This window comes from Hippopotamus amphibius, chromosome 2, assembly GCF_030028045.1.
Source record: "Hippopotamus amphibius kiboko isolate mHipAmp2 chromosome 2, mHipAmp2.hap2, whole genome shotgun sequence".
Classification (NCBI taxonomy): Eukaryota; Metazoa; Chordata; class Mammalia; order Artiodactyla; family Hippopotamidae; genus Hippopotamus; species Hippopotamus amphibius.
This window is the reverse complement of record NC_080187.1, coordinates 217,760,408-217,777,874: the sequence shown is the minus strand read 5'-3', so window position 1 is coordinate 217,777,874 and position 17,467 is coordinate 217,760,408. Positions and strand designations below refer to the sequence as shown.

The 17,467-nt window shown below is 36.2% G+C and overlaps 1 protein-coding gene across 3 annotated transcripts in view; it reads left to right on the top strand.

Moving 5' to 3' along the window:
- IREB2 (iron responsive element binding protein 2) overlaps nt 1-16,074 on the top strand; it is a 54,861-nt gene extending 38,787 nt beyond the window's left edge. For all 3 annotated transcript variants that reach the window (XM_057723539.1, XM_057723538.1, XM_057723540.1), the window contains 6 exons: nt 363-467; nt 564-706; nt 3,352-3,499; nt 3,585-3,707; nt 12,066-12,251; nt 12,971-16,074. In XM_057723539.1, coding sequence (XP_057579522.1) covers nt 363-467; nt 564-706; nt 3,352-3,499; nt 3,585-3,707; nt 12,066-12,251; nt 12,971-13,081 — 816 coding nt within the window. In that variant the 3' untranslated portion in view covers nt 13,082-16,074. The remainder of the gene's footprint in view (nt 1-362; nt 468-563; nt 707-3,351; nt 3,500-3,584; nt 3,708-12,065; nt 12,252-12,970) is intronic.
- The last annotated feature ends 1,393 nt before the right edge of the window (nt 16,075-17,467 follow it).

Below are 17,467 nucleotides of genomic sequence, written 5' to 3'. Positions count from 1 at the left end.
AAGCATACCCCCAAAACACAGTCTCTTTAGCAGCATGTTTAGATCTTTCGAAATTCTTTAGCTTTTCTGGGATTCTGTAAAGCCTTCCACATTCAGTTTGTATTGAAACATAACTCTCAGGGTATTCCTGAGAATCTGGTGTGCTGGAATTTGATGAGCAGATTTTATCCTTTCTGTCCAAAAATGTCATAATTTTATAGAATGCACTATCTTAGGCTTCTTTCCAAGTGCATGAGACCTATTTTCTTTTTTTTTTAATTCTAACCTAAGTACTATTTTAATTTCCTCGATCTTTTTCATAAACCTTTTTCTGACTCCATTTTATCTTTCTTTTGGTTTATCAACCAAAACTATATTCACAGATGGGAAATAAACGGTGGAATTCTTTAGAAGCACCGGATTCAGTTTTGTTTCCATGGGATTTAAAGTCTGCTTATATCAGATGTCCTTCATTTTTTGATAAGCTTGTAAGTACTGCTTTACTATCTGATTTTTAAAACATTGTTTGGTGTCTAAAAAACCTGATGAAGAGTTAAATGCCTTCAACATTTTTTACCTTTTAGACCAAAGAGCCAGTTGCACTCCAGCCTATTGAAAATGCCCATGTCTTATTATATCTGGGAGACTCTGTCACGACAGATCATATATCACCTGCTGGAAGCATTGCTAGGAGTAGTGCTGCTGCTAAGTATTTGACAAACAGAGGGTATGTGTACATGGTTATAGGCTGCTTTTGTTTTATCTTGCTCATTAATTAAGAGACTTTTACTGGCCATGTTCCTTTATCCAGTAAATTACATGCTTTCATGGGTGTCTGATTGTCAGTGTATTTGACCTAAGCAATAACTGCGATACCTGTTGTACCCACTTTTGCTTGTAACTTTAGAAATTGAAGTTGCAGTTTTAAATTGAGCCCTTGTCCTCTAAATAAACAACTGATTAGAAACAAGATTTTTCTTTTTCAGTGCCACTTTATTGAAAAGTCAGATTGGTTTGACCTACCAAATAAAGCCTGATGGTTCTAACAATCTTCCGTTGTTGGACTGCACAATTTAAATGTGTATATTTGGGGCTGTAAAATGTATATGCATGAAGCTAGGCTTGATCTGTATCAAATTAAAAGACAATAAATTTCTGCTTCTTGAGCGTAAAGTTTCACAGGAATAATCAATGTGAATGTAAAGGAGATCATCTACATAGAATATATAAATCCAAAACTAGAAAGATTTTGTTTCCGTTCTGCATGATTAATAATGTAGAGTTGCTCTGTTATCAAAGAACTATTTTGACACCAGAGACAAAATTTTGCTGAAGGTAGATTTTATGGTATTGCTGCCTTATTAGCTTTTTGATGATTGAGCTATGCAAATGACAAGACTTTTCATTGAAATATCTTATAAAAATCAGTGCTTGGTTTGACATGTAATAATACTACATAGCTCTTACTATAAACTCATTAGTGTTATTGTGAAATCTTTTGAATTTATTTTCTAGTTAATTGTAGTTTGGTGTGAATTAAAACACTTTTAGGTAGAAATTGCTAATAGCAACTCCATTCAAACAAAAGATGAATCTGTTTGTGTTATACATGGCTTTTGTTTATAGTGGTGATAAATAAAATGTTTTCTTTCTCCCAAATATTTTTTAAAAGGTGATTTCCATCTTGGTCCTAATTGTGACATAGATTCCTGCACACACACACACACACACACACACACACACACACACTCCCCCACCCCCCCACCCCCGCCCAAGTCACCATTTCTCTCAAATACACACTTTTTATATTTATTGTAATTTCTGATACAGATTTCTTAGCACAGTTAATACAGTAGTTTTCATCAGAATTTTTCTTTTTAAAAACACTCAAACCCTCTACCACCTCCATCCTGAGATGCAGTGTTTAAATGTACATCCTGAAGTAAGAATGTTTAAATTAGAAAACTATTTGTTGTCTTTACATAAAAGACCAAATTAGAGACTGGTGAAAGTTGGTCGTTGATTGTTGAGATGCTTACGCTCAGTTTTCTCTTGTCCCTGAAAGGTCATTTATGTAGTGACCAACACGGTAGCAATGAATAGCCATTGCTACCTATTCTGAATACACAGATCATGGTGTCTAAATACCAATTCTTAGTACAAGTAACCAGTTCTTCTTGGAGAAATGGTTGATTCCAGATTTGGCACTGGAAAATGTACAAGATGATTCTAGATGTCTTATACCAAAAGCAAAAGAGCTGTAGAGACTACCAGGCTTTCTGTCAAAAGGTCACAGGAGCCAGCTTGAATCTGTCACTGCTCAAAGACAGGACATGTTGAGCATCAATAAAGAATAATAACTGGAATGGGTTGAAACATAATGAATATGTTTAAATCCATGAGTTCATAATAATACTAAAAGAAAAAAATTTTAAACTCCAAGTTACCTTTGGAAGATGATGGAAAACCATCTCATTATTTAACAATAAAGTCTTTTCTGTATGGGATGTATTTCATTATAACCAAATCACTGATGAAGGAAAGTTTGTCTTTATAGAAGTTTTTCAGCTAAAAAATGAAGGGATAATAGAGTATCATCATTTCGCCGTCCCTAATGCAGTCTAGACAATGATAATCGCTAGTAGCATTCCAGAAAGAGAAAACTGGATATCATGTGCTCCTGATTGGAAGTATGACCTATGAAGCGTTGTTGCAAAAATTAAAAACCCAAATCTTATCAAGTCACTAGATTTGACATCTGGTTAACAAGAAATACAAGAGGGAGAACAAAATATGAAATGATACTGTGGAGGTGCAGTCAGCACAGTCTAGATACAGGAAACTACACTACAAATGACCTAATTTCTTTAGATAAAGTTTAAGAAGGGACAAAAAAGGAGAGGGAACATATAGATTAAAAAAGACTTAAGTGGGTGAATTTGTAAACCATATTTGGATCTGATTTGAGCAAACCACAACTAAAGTCGGAGGAAAACCAGGGACATTTGAATATTGACCGGCTAGCTGGTATTAAGAAGTTTTGGAGGGTTTTATTTGTTTGTATCAAGGTAGTATTTCTAAGTCCATATCTTTTAGAGAAAACATACTGAAATGTGTAGTTAAAATATGGTATCTGAGATTTCTTCAGAACAGTCTAATAGAGGACGATTATAGAAGAAACAAGGAGATTCCATGAATTGATTATTGTAGTTTAGTGACAGGCTCCTGGGCATTCACTGTTCTGTTTTCTCTAGGTTTTTGCATGCTTGAAATTTTCCATAATAAAAAAGTGTTTATGAGTAAGTTTTACAATTTAATAATGTGATTATTTTCCATCTGAAATAAAAACTAACTTTCATAACTTTCTTGCAGCCTTACCCCTCGTGAATTCAACTCTTATGGAGCCCGAAGAGGTAATGATGCTGTGATGACAAGAGGCACTTTTGCAAATATCAAGCTTTTTAATAAGTTCATTGGAAAACCAGCTCCCAAAACAGTTCATTTTCCATCAGGACAGACGGTAAGGATGTATACAGAGTATTTAGGCAGTTGCTAATTAGATCAAAATTTTTATTAAAATTTCTTATGTTTGTTTTAATCTACAGCTAGATGTATTTGAGGCTGCAGAGCTGTACCAGAAAGAAGGTATCCCACTGATTATTTTAGCAGGGAAGAAATATGGTTCAGGAAATTCAAGAGATTGGGCTGCCAAAGGACCATACTTGCTGGTATTGATTCTTTTTTTTTTTTTTTTTTTTTTACAATAAACTGCATATATTTAGAGTGTACAATTTGGTATCCCAGTCTCCCAATTCATCCCCCCCCAGCCTTCCCTGCTTTCCCCACTTGGTGTCCATATGTTTGTTCTCTACATCTGTGTCTCTATTTCTGCCTTGCAAACCGGTTGATTTGTACCATTTTTCTATAGTCCACATATATGTGTTAATATACGATATTTGTTTTTCTCTTTCTGACTCACTTCACTCTGTATGACAGTCTCTAGGTCCATCCATGTATCTACAGATGTCCCAGTTTCATTGCTTTTTACAGCTGAGTAATATTCCATTGTATGTATGTACCACATCTTCTTTATCCATTCATCTGTTGATGGACATTTAGGTTGCTTCCACGTCCTGGCTATTGTAAATAGTGCTGCCATGAATATTAGAGTGCATGTGTCTTTTTGAATTATGGTGTTCTCTGGGTATATGCCCAGCAGTGGGATTGCTGGATCATGTGGTAGTTCTATTTTTAGTTTTACAAGGAACCTCCATACTGTTTTCCATAGTGGCTGTATCAATTTACATTCCCACCAGCAGTGCAAGAGCATTCCTTTTTCTCCACACCCTCTCCAGCATTTACTGTTTGTAGATTTTCTGATGATGCCCATTCTAACTGGTGTGAGGTGAGACCTCATTGTAGTTTTGATTTGCATTTCTCTAATAATGAGTGATGTTGAGCAGCTTTTCATGTACCTCTTGGCCATCTGTATGTCTTCTTTGGAGAAATGCCTATTTAGGTCTTCTGCCCATCTTTTGATTGGGTTGTTTGTTTTTTTGATATTGAGCTGGATGAACTGTTTATATATTTTGGAGATTAATCCTTTGTCTGTTGATTCATTTGCAAATATTTTCTCCCATTCTGAGGGTTGTCTTTTCGTCTTGCTTATCATTTCCTTTGCTGTGCAGAAGCTTTGAAGTTTCATTAGGTCCCACTTATTTATTTTTATTTTTATTTCCATTATTCTAGGGGGTGGATCAAAAAAGATCTTGCTGTTATTTACGTCGAAGAGTGTTCTTCCTATGTTTTCCTCAAGGAGTTTTACAGTGTCTGGCCTTACATTTAGGTCTTTTATCCATTTTGAGTTTATTTTTGGGTATGGTGTTAAGAAGTGTTCTAATTTCATTCTTTTACATGTAGCTGTCCAGTTTTCCCAGCACCACTTATTGAAGAGGCTGCCTTTTCTCCATTGTATATCCTTGCCTCCTTTGTCATAGATTAGTTGACCGTAGTTTATCTCCGGGCTTTCTATCCTGTTCCACTGATCAATATTTCTGTTTTCGTGCCAGTACCATACTGTCTTGATCACTGTAGCCTTGCAGTATAGCCTTAAGTCAGGAAGCCTGATTCCCCCAACTCTGTCTTTCCTTCTCAAGATTGCTTTGGCTATTCGGGGTGTTTTGCGTTTCCATACAAATTGTAAAATTTCTTGTTCTAGTTCTGTGAAAAACGCCATTGGTAATTTGATCGGGATTGCATTGAATCTGTAAATTGCTTTCGGTGATATAGTCATTTTCACAATGTTGATTCTTCCAATCCAAGAACATGGTATATCTCTCCATCTGTCTGTGTTATCTTTGATTTCTTTCATTAGTGTCTTACAGTTTTCTGAGTACAGATCTTTTACCCCCTTAGTTAGGTTTATTCCTAGGTATTTTATTCTTTTTGTTGCAATGGTAAATGGGACTGTGTCCTTAATTTCTCTTTCTTATCTTTCATTGTTGGTGTGTAGAAATGCAAGAGATTTCTGTGTGTTAATTTTGTATCCTGCAACTTTACCAAATTCACTGATTAGCTCAAGTAGTTTTCTGGTGGCATCTTTAGGATTTTCTATGTATAGTATCATGTCATCTGCAAACAGTGACAGTTTTACTTCTTCTTTTCCAATTTGGATTCCTTTTATTTCTTTTTCTTCTCTGATTGCTGTGGCAAGGACTTCCAAAACTATGTTGAGTAGTAGCGGCGAGAATGGACATCTTTGTCTTGTTCCTGATCTTAGAGGGAATGCTTCCAGTTTTTCACCATTGTGAATGATGTTTGCTGTGGGTTTGTGATACATGGCCTTTCTTATGTTGAGGTAGGTTCCCTCGATGCCCACCTTCTGGAGAGTTTTTGTCATAAATGGGTGTTGAATTTTGTCAAAAGCTTTTTCTGGATCTGTTGAGATGATCATGTGGTTTTTTTTCCTTCAGTTTGTTAATATGGTGTATCACATTGATTGACTTGCGTATATTGAAGAATCTTTGCATTCCAGGGATAAACCCCACTTGATCATGGTGTATGGTCCTTTTAACGTGTTGTTGGATTCTGTTGGCTTGTATTTTGTTGAGGATTTTTGCATCTAAATTCATCAGTGATATTGGTCTGTAGTTTTCTTTTTTTGGAGTATCTTTGTCTGGTTTTGGTATCAGGGTGATGGTGGCTTCATAAAATGAATTTGGGAGTGTTCCTTCCTCTGCAATTTTTTGGAGAGGTTGAGAAGTATGGGTGTTAGCTCTTCTCTAAATGTTTGATAAAATTCACCTGTGAATCCATCTGGTCTTGGACTTTTGTTTGTTGGGAGATTTTTAATCACAGTTTCAATTTCCTTACTTGTGATTGGTCTGTTCATATTTTTTCTGTCTTCCTCATTCAGTCTTGGAAGGTTATACCTTTCTAAGAATCTGTCCATTTCATCCAGGTTGTCCATTTTATTGGCATATAGTTGCTTGTAGTAATCTCTTATGGTGCTTTTAATTTCTGCAGTGTCCATTGTAACTTCTCCTGTTTCATTTCTAATTTTATTGATAAGTCCTCTCCCTCTTTTTCTTGATGAGTCTTGCTAGAGGTTTATCAACTTTATTTATCTTCTCAAAGAACCAACTTTTAATTTTATTGATTTTTGCTATTGTTTTCTTCGTCTCTCTTTCATTTATTTCTGCTCTGATCTTTATGATTTCTCTCCGTCTACTCACTTTGGGTTTTGTTTGCTTTTCTTTCTCTAGTTTCGTTAGGTGTAAGGTTAGGTTGTTTATTTGGGATTTTTCTTGTTTCTTGAGGTAGGATTGTATCGCTATAAACTTCCCTCTTAGAACTGCCTTTGCTGCATCCCATAGGTTGTGGATCGTTGTGTTTTCATTGTCATTTGTCTCTAGGTATTTTTTGATTTCCTCTTTGATTTCTTCAGTGATCTGTTGGTTATTTAGTAGTGTATTGTTTAACCTCCATGTGTTTGTGTTTTTTACAGTTTTTTTCCAGTAATTGATTTCTAATCTCATAGCGTTGTGGTCAGAAAAGATGCTTGATACGATTTCAATTTTATTGAATTTACCAAGGCTTGATTTATGACCCAAAATGTGATCTATTCTGGAGAATGTTCCATTTGCACTTGAGAAGAATGTGTAATCTGCTGTTTTTGGATGTAATGTCCTATAGATATCTGTTAAATCCAGCTGATTTATTGTGTCATTTAAAGCTTGTGTTTCCTTATTAATTTTCTGTGTGGATGATCTGTCCAGTGGTGTAAATGGGGTGTTAAAGTCCCCCAGTATGATTGTGTTACTGTCGATTTCCTCTTTCATAGTTGTTAGCCTTATGTATTGAGGTGCTCCTATATTGGGTGCATATATAGTTATAATTGTTATCTCTTCTTGAAGTGATCCCTCGATCTTTATGTAGTGTCGTTTCTTGTCTCTTGTAACATTTTTTATTTTAAAGTCTATTTTATCTGATATGAGTATCGCTACTCCAGCTTTCTTTTGATTTCCATTTGCATGGAATATCTTTTTCCATCCCCTCACTTTCAGTCTCTATGTGTCCCTAGGTCTGAAGTGAGTCTCTTGTAGACAGCATATATATGGGTCTTGTTTTTGTATCCATTCAGCCAGTCTGTGTCTTTTGGTTGGTGCATTTAGTCCATTTACATTCAAAGTAATTACTGATATGTATGTTCCTATTACCATTTTCTGAATTGTTTTGTTTTTGTTTCTGTAGGTCCTTTTCTTTTATGTTTCCTGCTTAGAGAAATTCCTTTAGCATTTGTTGCAGGGCTGGTTTGGTGGTGCTGAATTCTCTTAGCTGTTGCTTGTCTGTAAAGCTTTTGATTTCTCCATTGAATCTGAGTGAGAACCTTGCTGGCTAGAGTATTCTTGGTTGTAGGTTCTTCCCTTTCATCACTTTAAGTATATCATGCCACTCCCTTCTGGCTTGTAGAGTTTCTGCTGAGAAATCAGCTGTTAACCTTATGCGAGTTCCCTTGTATGTTATTTGTCGTTTTTCTCCTGTTGCATTTAATAACTTTTCTCTGTCTCTAATTTTTGTCAACTTGACTTGACTATGTCTTGGCATGTTTCTCCTTGGGTTTATCCTGCCTGGGACTCTCTGTGCTTGCTGGACTTGGGTAGCTATTTCCTTTCCCATGTTAGGAAAGTTTTCAACTATATTCTCTTCCAGTATTTTCTCAGGGCCTTTCTCTGTCTCTCCTCCTTCTGGGACCCCTATAATGCAAATGTTGGTGCGTTTAACATTGTCCCAGAGGTCTCTTAGGCTGTCTTCAGTTCTTTTCATTCTTTTTTCCTTATTCTTTTCTGCATCAGTGATGATCACCATTCTGTCTTCCACGTCACTTATTCGTCCTTCTGCCTCAGTTAATCTGCTATTGGTTCCTTCTAGTGTATTTTTCATTTCAGTTATTGTGTTGCATAGCTCTGTTTATTTGTTCTTCAATTCTTCTAGGTCTTTGGTAAACTTTTCTTGCAACTTTTCCATCTTTGCATCCAATCTTTTTTCAAAGCTCTGGATCATCTTCACCATCATTATTCTGAATTCTTTTTCCGGAAGAGTGCCTATCTCCTCTTCATTTAGTTGTATTTCTGGTGTTTTATCTTGTCCCTTCATCTGGTACAAAGTCTTTTGCCTTTTCATTTTCTGTGTCTTTCTGTGGCTGTGATTTTCAGTTCCACAAGATGAAACACTGCTGATACTGCTTGATTCTGCTGTCTGCCCTCTTGTGGAGGAAGCTGTCTAGGAGGCTCGTGGGTGCTTCCTGATGGGAGAGACTGATGGTGGGCTGGGCTGGGTGGGTGGTACTCAGTAAAACTTTAATTCGATTTGGTGGGTGGAGCTCAGTGACACTTTAATCTGCTTGTCTGCCAATGGGTGGGGCTGTGTTCCCACCCTGGTAGTTGTTTGGCCTGAGGGGACCCAGCACTGGAGCTTACAGGCTCTTTGGTGGAGCTAATGGTGGACTCTGGGAGTGCTCACGCCAGTGAGCACTTCTCAGAACCCCTGCTGCCAGTGCCCCTGTCTCCTTGGTGAGCCACAGCTGCCCCCCACCTCTGCAGGCAACCCTCCAACACCAGCAGGTAGGTCTGGTTCAGTCTCCTATGGGATCACTGCTCCTTCCCCCTGGGTCCTGGTGAGCACACTTTTTTGTGTGCCCTCCAAGAAGTGGAGTCTCCATTTCCCCCAGTCCTGTGGAGGTCCTGTAATCAAATCCCGCTGGCTTTCAAAGTCTGATTCTCTGGGGATTCAGCCTCCCTTTGCTGGACCGCCAGGGTAGTAAGCCTGACATGGGGCTCAGAACCCTCAGGGCTTCTGCGATATAACTGTTCTCCAGCTTGTGAGTCACCCACCCAGCATTTATGGGATTTGATTGTAACACGATTGCGCCCCTCCTACCATCTCATTGTGGCTTCTCCTTTGTCTCTGGATGTGGGGTGGGTTTTTTTGGTGAGTTCCAGTGTCTTTCTGTTGATGGTTGTTCAGCAGTTAGTTGTAATTCCGGTGCTCTTGCGAGAGGGAGTGAGCGCATGTCCTCCTACTCCGCCATCTTGATTCCTCTGCTGGTATTGATTCTTAAGTTTTATCTTAAACTTCAAAGAGTTTTAACTATTCCCTTTGTCAGTAACATGCTATCAAAGTTTCTTTTGTTCATTTAGGCTTTGTATGCCTACTTGGCCCTCATCTGTGGGTTCTTTAAGTGATCTTATATAATACATTGTACTAATCTTGTTGCATTTTAATACTCTGAATTTAACCTACATCAGTCTTATTTGTGAAAATAATTATGGTAGAGGGAAAGGATATTCTGTCTTAAATTATTGCTTTATAATAATAACTATTTATACCCATTGTTAGTTTTATTTGACCCTTTTTCATTTAATTTTTTTCTGATTTGCTCCATCAAAGGTTAACAGACTCAGAGATAGTAGGCCACGTTTTACTTTGACTTTTTTCCAGATAGGAGATGATGGTCCCTGGCTGTCTGCTAGGAAGACATTTCTCTTGAGACTGTTTCCTTGTTGAAGAGCAAATAGAGGATCTGCTGGAGAGAACAGTCATGTGACATATGCCTCTGCCATTTCATCCTCACACTGTGCTTCTCTTTACAGTTGTAGTTGTAAAAAGGCTGGTCAAAATGCAGCCCTCATAGCTATCGTAAGCATACAGATGGCACTTATTTTGAATCTTTATCCCCCCTACACACACCTTAAAATGTAAATACTCTAAGGAGTTGTAGGAATAAGTCTAATTCTTTCATCTTTGTAAGATAATGATTTTAAGTACCAGCATACCTCAGAGATACCCAGGTTCTGTTCTTGACCACTGCAGTAAAGTAATTATTGCCATAAAGTGAGTTGCACAAGTTTTCTGTTTCCCAATGCATGTAAAAGTCACGTTTACGCTGTACTGTAGTCTGTTAAATGTGCAACAGCATCATATCTTTAAAAAAAAGTACATCCTTTAATTGAAAAGTACTTTATTGCTAAAAAAATCTAACCATCGTCTGAGCCTTCAGCAAATCATCTAGTAACATCAAAGATCACTTATCACCATAACAAATAAAATTTGAAAACGTTTGAAGTATTACAAGAATTACCAAAGTGTGACACAGACACAAAGTGAGCAAATGCTGTCCGAAAAATGGGGCCTGTAGACTTGCTTGACACAGAGTTGCCACAAAATTTCAATTTGTTAAAAAAACATACTATCTGCAAAGCTCAGTAAAAATGAGGTATGCCTGTATGGTGAACATTAATTACAGGTATAGGTTCCCTATTTTTTTCTGAAGTTTTTTTAGCCTTTTTTTTTCTTTTTAATGTTGTTGGCTTTCCTCATATAGCTGTTGATCCTTGGCTGTCCATTCAGTTAGACATTTAAAAACTGATTACAGGCTGTAGTTGTGAGCTGGGTTTTGTTAGTTAGTGGGCCTTACTGATGGTAAGCTACCTTTTTCATTGAGAGAGCCCTATATGTCAGTATCTATAAATATTTTCTCAGGGCCAATTAGTTTCTTCATGGAAGGAGACCCATTGGAAGAAACAGACTGACTCCCACCATTTCTGACAGTATTCTCAGCCAGCCTTTCCGTGAGCCTAGTGTTCCTCCTCCATCTAGAGCATCCATCCTCTACAGGGTGATGGCACTCCCCACGGTGCAACAAAATCTTATTACTCTTTTTATGTATGAAGTACATATATACATATACATACATAAACAGAGACAGTATATTTGTGACATTAAATTTTTGGGGGCTGGGCAATGAGGAGGAAGATGTAATTAGAAAGGAAATGTCTAAAAAATTCTCCATAGGAGGATAATAATGAAAAAAATGGAGAAACATGGGTCCTTAGCTTATTTTCTCCAGAGAATACCCTCCACTCTTGAGTAGGGACTGAGTTGGAGATCTTACTGCTTTTTATAGACTTCTAACTAGTATCCCAGTGTTCTGAGAACCTCATTCCTCTGAGTCTCAAGCCTTTTCTAGGTTCTTTGTTGCAAATTGACTCAAATCTTATTGGTATTACCCTAATTTCAACTTAGTATGTAGTTTCAACATTGTCTGCTAAGTCAGTTACCTATCTCTATTTATAAATATTTATAGAATTTGCACATCCTATTCCCTTTGTTGCTGTGGGTTTATACTTCTTTATTCTTTTATTTTAGTGGGAGTTTAAAAGGGAATGTTGATGAACACATATGTTAGATACACCATAGTTAAACAGAAATCCTCCTGAGCCCTTTTTGAGTTTCAAGCAGCCACTCTCAGTTGTAGAGAGTGTTTACTATGTTGCAGGCACTAGCACCACTTAACCTTGGAGTGGCCGAGAGGCAGTTAGAGGAGTTAAGGGGCTACTTAGAGATACAGAAAAATAATCTGTAAAAGGTTTCTGTAAATACCTTGATAGAAGATTGACCTTTAGAATGGGGTATTGGGTTTGAAGTTTTTACTGAAAAGCCAAAAGTAGAATTTTTTTCCCTTTAAAATGCTCAGTAAAGCAACTTTCAGAGATGAGTAGAGGAAATAAAATGCATGTTTGTTACAGGGTGTGAAAGCTGTTTTGGCTGAAAGTTACGAAAAAATTCACAAAGATCATTTGATTGGAATTGGCATAGCTCCACTTCAGTTCCTTCCTGGAGAAAATGCAGATTCTTTGGGCCTCTCTGGCAGAGAAACATTTTCTTTAACATTTCCTGAAGAACTGTCTCCTGGAGTTACATTAAATATAAAGGTATATCTAAAATTCTCAAATATATGATTGTGTACTGTATATTTAAACAGATGGTTGTAAATTGAGTGAAAAAAACAATTACTGTAGATTGCATACTAATGTCAGTGAACAAATTGTAGTTTAAGAAGGTTTTGTTTTCTGTGTACTTAAACTTATGTTAATATAGTTGATGTTCTCTGAGGAAAAATAGAAAACACTGTATACTTAGTCCAGAAAAAAGAAGACATGGACTTCCAGTTACATATGTCAACTTCTTTTTCCTTGTTATCAGCTCTCTCTGTCCTGATCTAATTTTATCCCAGGCATGTACACCACCTTAGAAGCCAAAGTTGAGTGTTCAGGGTTAGAGTAACAGAGACGTTACAACTGAGGAAAAAGAGTAGCAGATATTCTATGCAATGAATATTTAATTTAACATAAAATGAACATGAGTAATGAGTATAACTTCCCTAATTATTAAGTCAAAATCAATCATTTGATTTCATGTTTTAGGTGATATGATGCATGTTATTTAGAATTAGGGACGAAAATACTTGTTTTTCTACTTAGCTGTGAAGCCTGTGGTTCGGTAGCTTAGGTGTTTTTCAAGCAGGAGAAATGTTCCTCAGACAGAATATATGATAAGAATAGTCATTGAGTATGAAGACAGATGGTCTTAACCACTAAGTAACACTTTGTAGATTTTACCACTCATGTGAGATGTTTTTGTTTGTTTAAAGACAAGCACTGGAAAAGTATTCAGCGTGATTGCTTCCTTTGAAAATGATGTGGAAGTAACATTGTACAAACATGGAGGATTATTAAACTTTGTGGCACGAAAATTCTCATAGTATCTACTCACCATGGATACCTTTCATAATTGGTAACTGCAAACAAGCCTTTTGTGCTGGACCCAGGAATCCTTATCGTGGAGCTGCAGAGAGTCCCAGTATGCTCACTTATCTCATCCATGGATGTAAATGATTATGAATCAACGTAGTGACTGAAATGAAATCTTCTTGATTTTAAATAATATACGAATGGTGCTATTAACATTGCTAAAATCAACATGTGAAGTGTGTTGTGGAAGAGACCTGTAAGTATGGGGGGATATTTTATCAGACCATTTTGTAAATAAAGGCAGAATTTGAACTTGTGTTGAAGATTCTTATATGAATAACCTTCCTGAAGTCTTTCATTTAGTTTTGCACCTATAAAACTGTATACTACTGTTTGTTGGTTTAAGAGTAGCAGATTGAAATATAAGCCAGATAACTCTAAAATTGTGGAAGGTGAAATCTGATTTATAAATGGACTTTCAGATGTGTTCATTCCTTTTCAGAATTGAGTTGGACAGAGTTGACATTCTTAGTTTATAATATAAGCCAGGGTTATCCTAAGTCTCAGTCTAACTGCAAGGGATAGAACCTGCCCCAGACACAATCATTCTGTCCAATCCAGCCAAGGTTTCCTCCACATCGGAAGGTGGACCGTTATAGAATACAATCGATTGTGTAGCACCACATATTAGCAGTGAAAATATGTATCACATATGCAGCCCTTAAATTTTCAGTGATTTGCTACTGCAAATTACTGAAAGTAGGTCACAGTAGTGACCCTGGCAAGCCTCAGATATTAATTGAATTAGATTTTGTTCACTTTACATGATACTATAACTTCCTATAACCTAATATTTTAGGTATCGTTAACCAAAATTCCACACTCATTTACAGTTGCTAAAGAGAACTTTATTTAATCATTAAACACTAACATGATTTCCTCTAGATTTTTAAATTATCCACCCTAAATTATATGGTTGCTCAACCCTAAACATTTTTAAAATGTTGGTTACTTCTTAATTATTTAAATCAATTTCCTGTCATTTTGGATTATTTTACCTGGGATGCATGATACTATTAATTTTTCTAACCGTCAGGATAAAACACTTAAATTATTGCTGACTGAATACCATATTTTCTCTGTTTGCATGTCTGTTTACCACATCAAATGTTCTGTCAATAAGAAGTTTGGCAACTTTTAAGAAAAAGGTTGGATAATTAATTCCAGGAAGTCCTATACTTTTTTTTTAATTAAGAAACTTAGCAAGCAGGTTAATTGTAGTGATTTTTTTTCCCACATGGAAATCATCATATGACCTAGTTAAGTTACTGCAGTTCAGAGTTAGCTCACATTGCACAGAATAAAGAATTGTTTTAAGGTAAAATGCTGAAACTACCAAACCAGTGGGTAAAGACCACTGAGAACTTTGCACATAATCAATCATACAGTCTTTCGAAAATATTCTATAGATATGTGGTTAGACAATTAGGTGGACTAGAGTTTGGCAAAATGATTTCCCTTTTATTTAAATTGTTTATAAATATTTTCTGTGATACTTTCAAATCATATTGTGTTCTTGATATTTTATTATGCTGTGTATTTGTCCGTGCATATGTTTTAATTTACATGAAAACATGAATTAGGGGTGGAGGATTTACAAGTTTAATATTAGAATATCTGTTACAGGCTTTGAAGAAATGATAGTCCAGATTGTTATGTGTGGGGGAAACATCTCTATTATTTTTAAGCCATACTATCATATAATATGTAACCTACGGGCAGAGGCCTGGGCATAATCATAAACAGCACATCTGGGAGATGAAGAGATGATAAAGCTAGCCAGCTATGCATTAAGCATTTACATTTCCAGTCTACCTAGTCCAGTAATAGTACAAGCAGATCTCGTATTTCAGGAACAAAATCAAGGTTCTCTTAATCGCTTGTTTGTATACAATGAACCAAAAAGTTTGATAAGCAGTGGCTATCAATTGGTGAGGAGAGTCATGGATGTATGCTCCAGAGTATACATAGAATTCTGCCTCCAGCCAAATTCTGTTTGCAAAAAATGTGGCACCTGTTGGTTTTTATTGTTTTACTTATCTCGTTTGTTGAATATATCTGGATAATTTTGTGTTTTAAAAAAAATACACAAATATTGTGGGAGGAAATATAATAGGCCCATGAGAGAAGCAAATTAGCGTTATGAATTTAGTTCTAGTACAATTTCAAAAGTCATTATCAACAGCAACATTTTTATCTTTTTAGAAATATTATGCTACATACCATTGCCATATTTCATGCCTTTGGGTTTTGCTAATTGCTGAAAATGTCATCCAATCACTGAATTGCCTAAAAAGTTTCCAGGATGACAGTTGTCATTATTTCCTGTTTTATCTCCAAGCTGACATTTGAATGCGGGCTATTAAAATCCCTTTAGGTAAATTGCTCAGTTTTTCACTGGGAATCAAACTTCAGTGGTACTAAAGGACAAAAAAGTACAGCTAAGACCTAAATCAGAATTCTAGTTGTTTGCATATATGCTAACAGTGTTGTGTGCATTCACCTTCTCAGTGTTGAGTGACAGGATGCAGAGAAATTATTTGACTGACATTTTTCTGTGGTTGAATTAAAAGACACCTTTCTTTTACCTTTAGGTTTAGGAGAATGTGCTAAGATACTGGATGTTGACCCTATCTTAGTTTGATTTGGAGTAATAAAAGAGAGGGGAAGGAGGTGGACTTTGTCTTCTTTAGTGACTTTTCCCCTAAAGTGTAATAGTGCTGATGTTTCTATCAATTTTACACATAGTATGTAATTATGAAACCATATATCTCAAGTAAATATAAATCATTGTCTATTATTTAAAGCCAACAAAACAGTATAACAGTTTTAAGTTCAATAATGTTAAGTATTGTATAGAAATATATTGGAGGCAAAGTTCAGTTGATGACAATTGTGTATATGTTACTGATGCTGTAAATTATTTTTAATAAAGAAAATTGTATTATCACATATTTGACTCTTGCTATAAAATATTTTGTGGCACTTGAAAAATAAAATACCATAACTTAAAAAGAAATAGGATGCCATCCAGAAATTTCTCTTCAAACACGTTATTTAAATGTTCAGACATTAGTTATTCCCAATATAACTGCCGAAATGAGAGTGAAAACCAAGATGAAGTTTGCAGTAGGAACAGCCTCGAGGAAACAGTAAGTAGAACTTGATTAAAGGATTGTTCCAATAGGTACTTAGATTCATGGAATCACATTTTAGAGTTGAAAAGACTGTTCTGTCACCCAAAGCAGGATCCCTTGTCCAAGTAACATCTGAACTGGGCAACCTTTTCTTCAACATTCAAGATATGGGAGACTATCTACTGTGCTAGGCAGTTCATTCTGTTGACTGAGTTTTGATGGTTAAATATCAATAGATTTTATTTCAAGCTGAAGTCTGCCTCCATGTAGCTTATACCTACTGATTCTGGTTCTCCCTAATTTGTCTATGCCTTTTAAAGCACTTTGGTACAACTAAACATAAAATACATATTTAATAAGTTATACCCTCCACAGGTGGCCCTGAACATAACCTGCATACTATAGCTCTTTTTTTATGGAGGTGATTTATATTAAAGAGAATGTTTAGGACTGAGTTCATCTCATGCTACAAAGTTGTATATTACAGGAGGAAAGGGCCTTGATGGTTAAAGGATGGAGGTGCTATGTTTTCATGAGCCTCTATGCTTTAGGGACCAGCTGATGCTGTCCCTTCCTCCTTCCACTGGCTATTCATCAGCACTCCCTTGAAGCAAGTCATCTGGAGCTGGGAGCCAGGGCCATGAGCCTCTACCCCAAAGTAATGTTTTGTAAATATGGTCAGCTGCCCACTGATCTAAAAATATCTGCCCCTTCTCCCACTCTTAATAGCAACCTAAACGGGTAATTGAAGTTTATTAAAATTTGGTATTCATAAACTAAAATTGGTATATTATTGGTTTTCTAAGGACTCCAGTATCCTGAGAAATTTATATTACAATATCAACACAGGTACATGGTGATAGTTTGAATGTCCAGAGTTTTCGAGGAAGCCTAGTGCAACACCACTGTTGCATTTTGTTAGTTTATGGTTTTCACTTGATGCCAGTTCTGCTTTTTAATTATAAATTAGTTTAGCTTCAGCTTGTTTTGATTCGATGTGAGTTGTTCAGCTGATAAATTTTCCAAATTATCAGATTATAAAGCTTGTGTTTTGTATACACAAATGGAACATTTATTGCAGAAGCAGATGTGTATGTAATCCCCACAGAATTTGCTTGTATAATGACAGTTGTGTTCTCTGTGAATTTTGTGTTCATGCAGTAATGGCAGTGAATTCTCAGCATTTTAAACCTGCAGTAT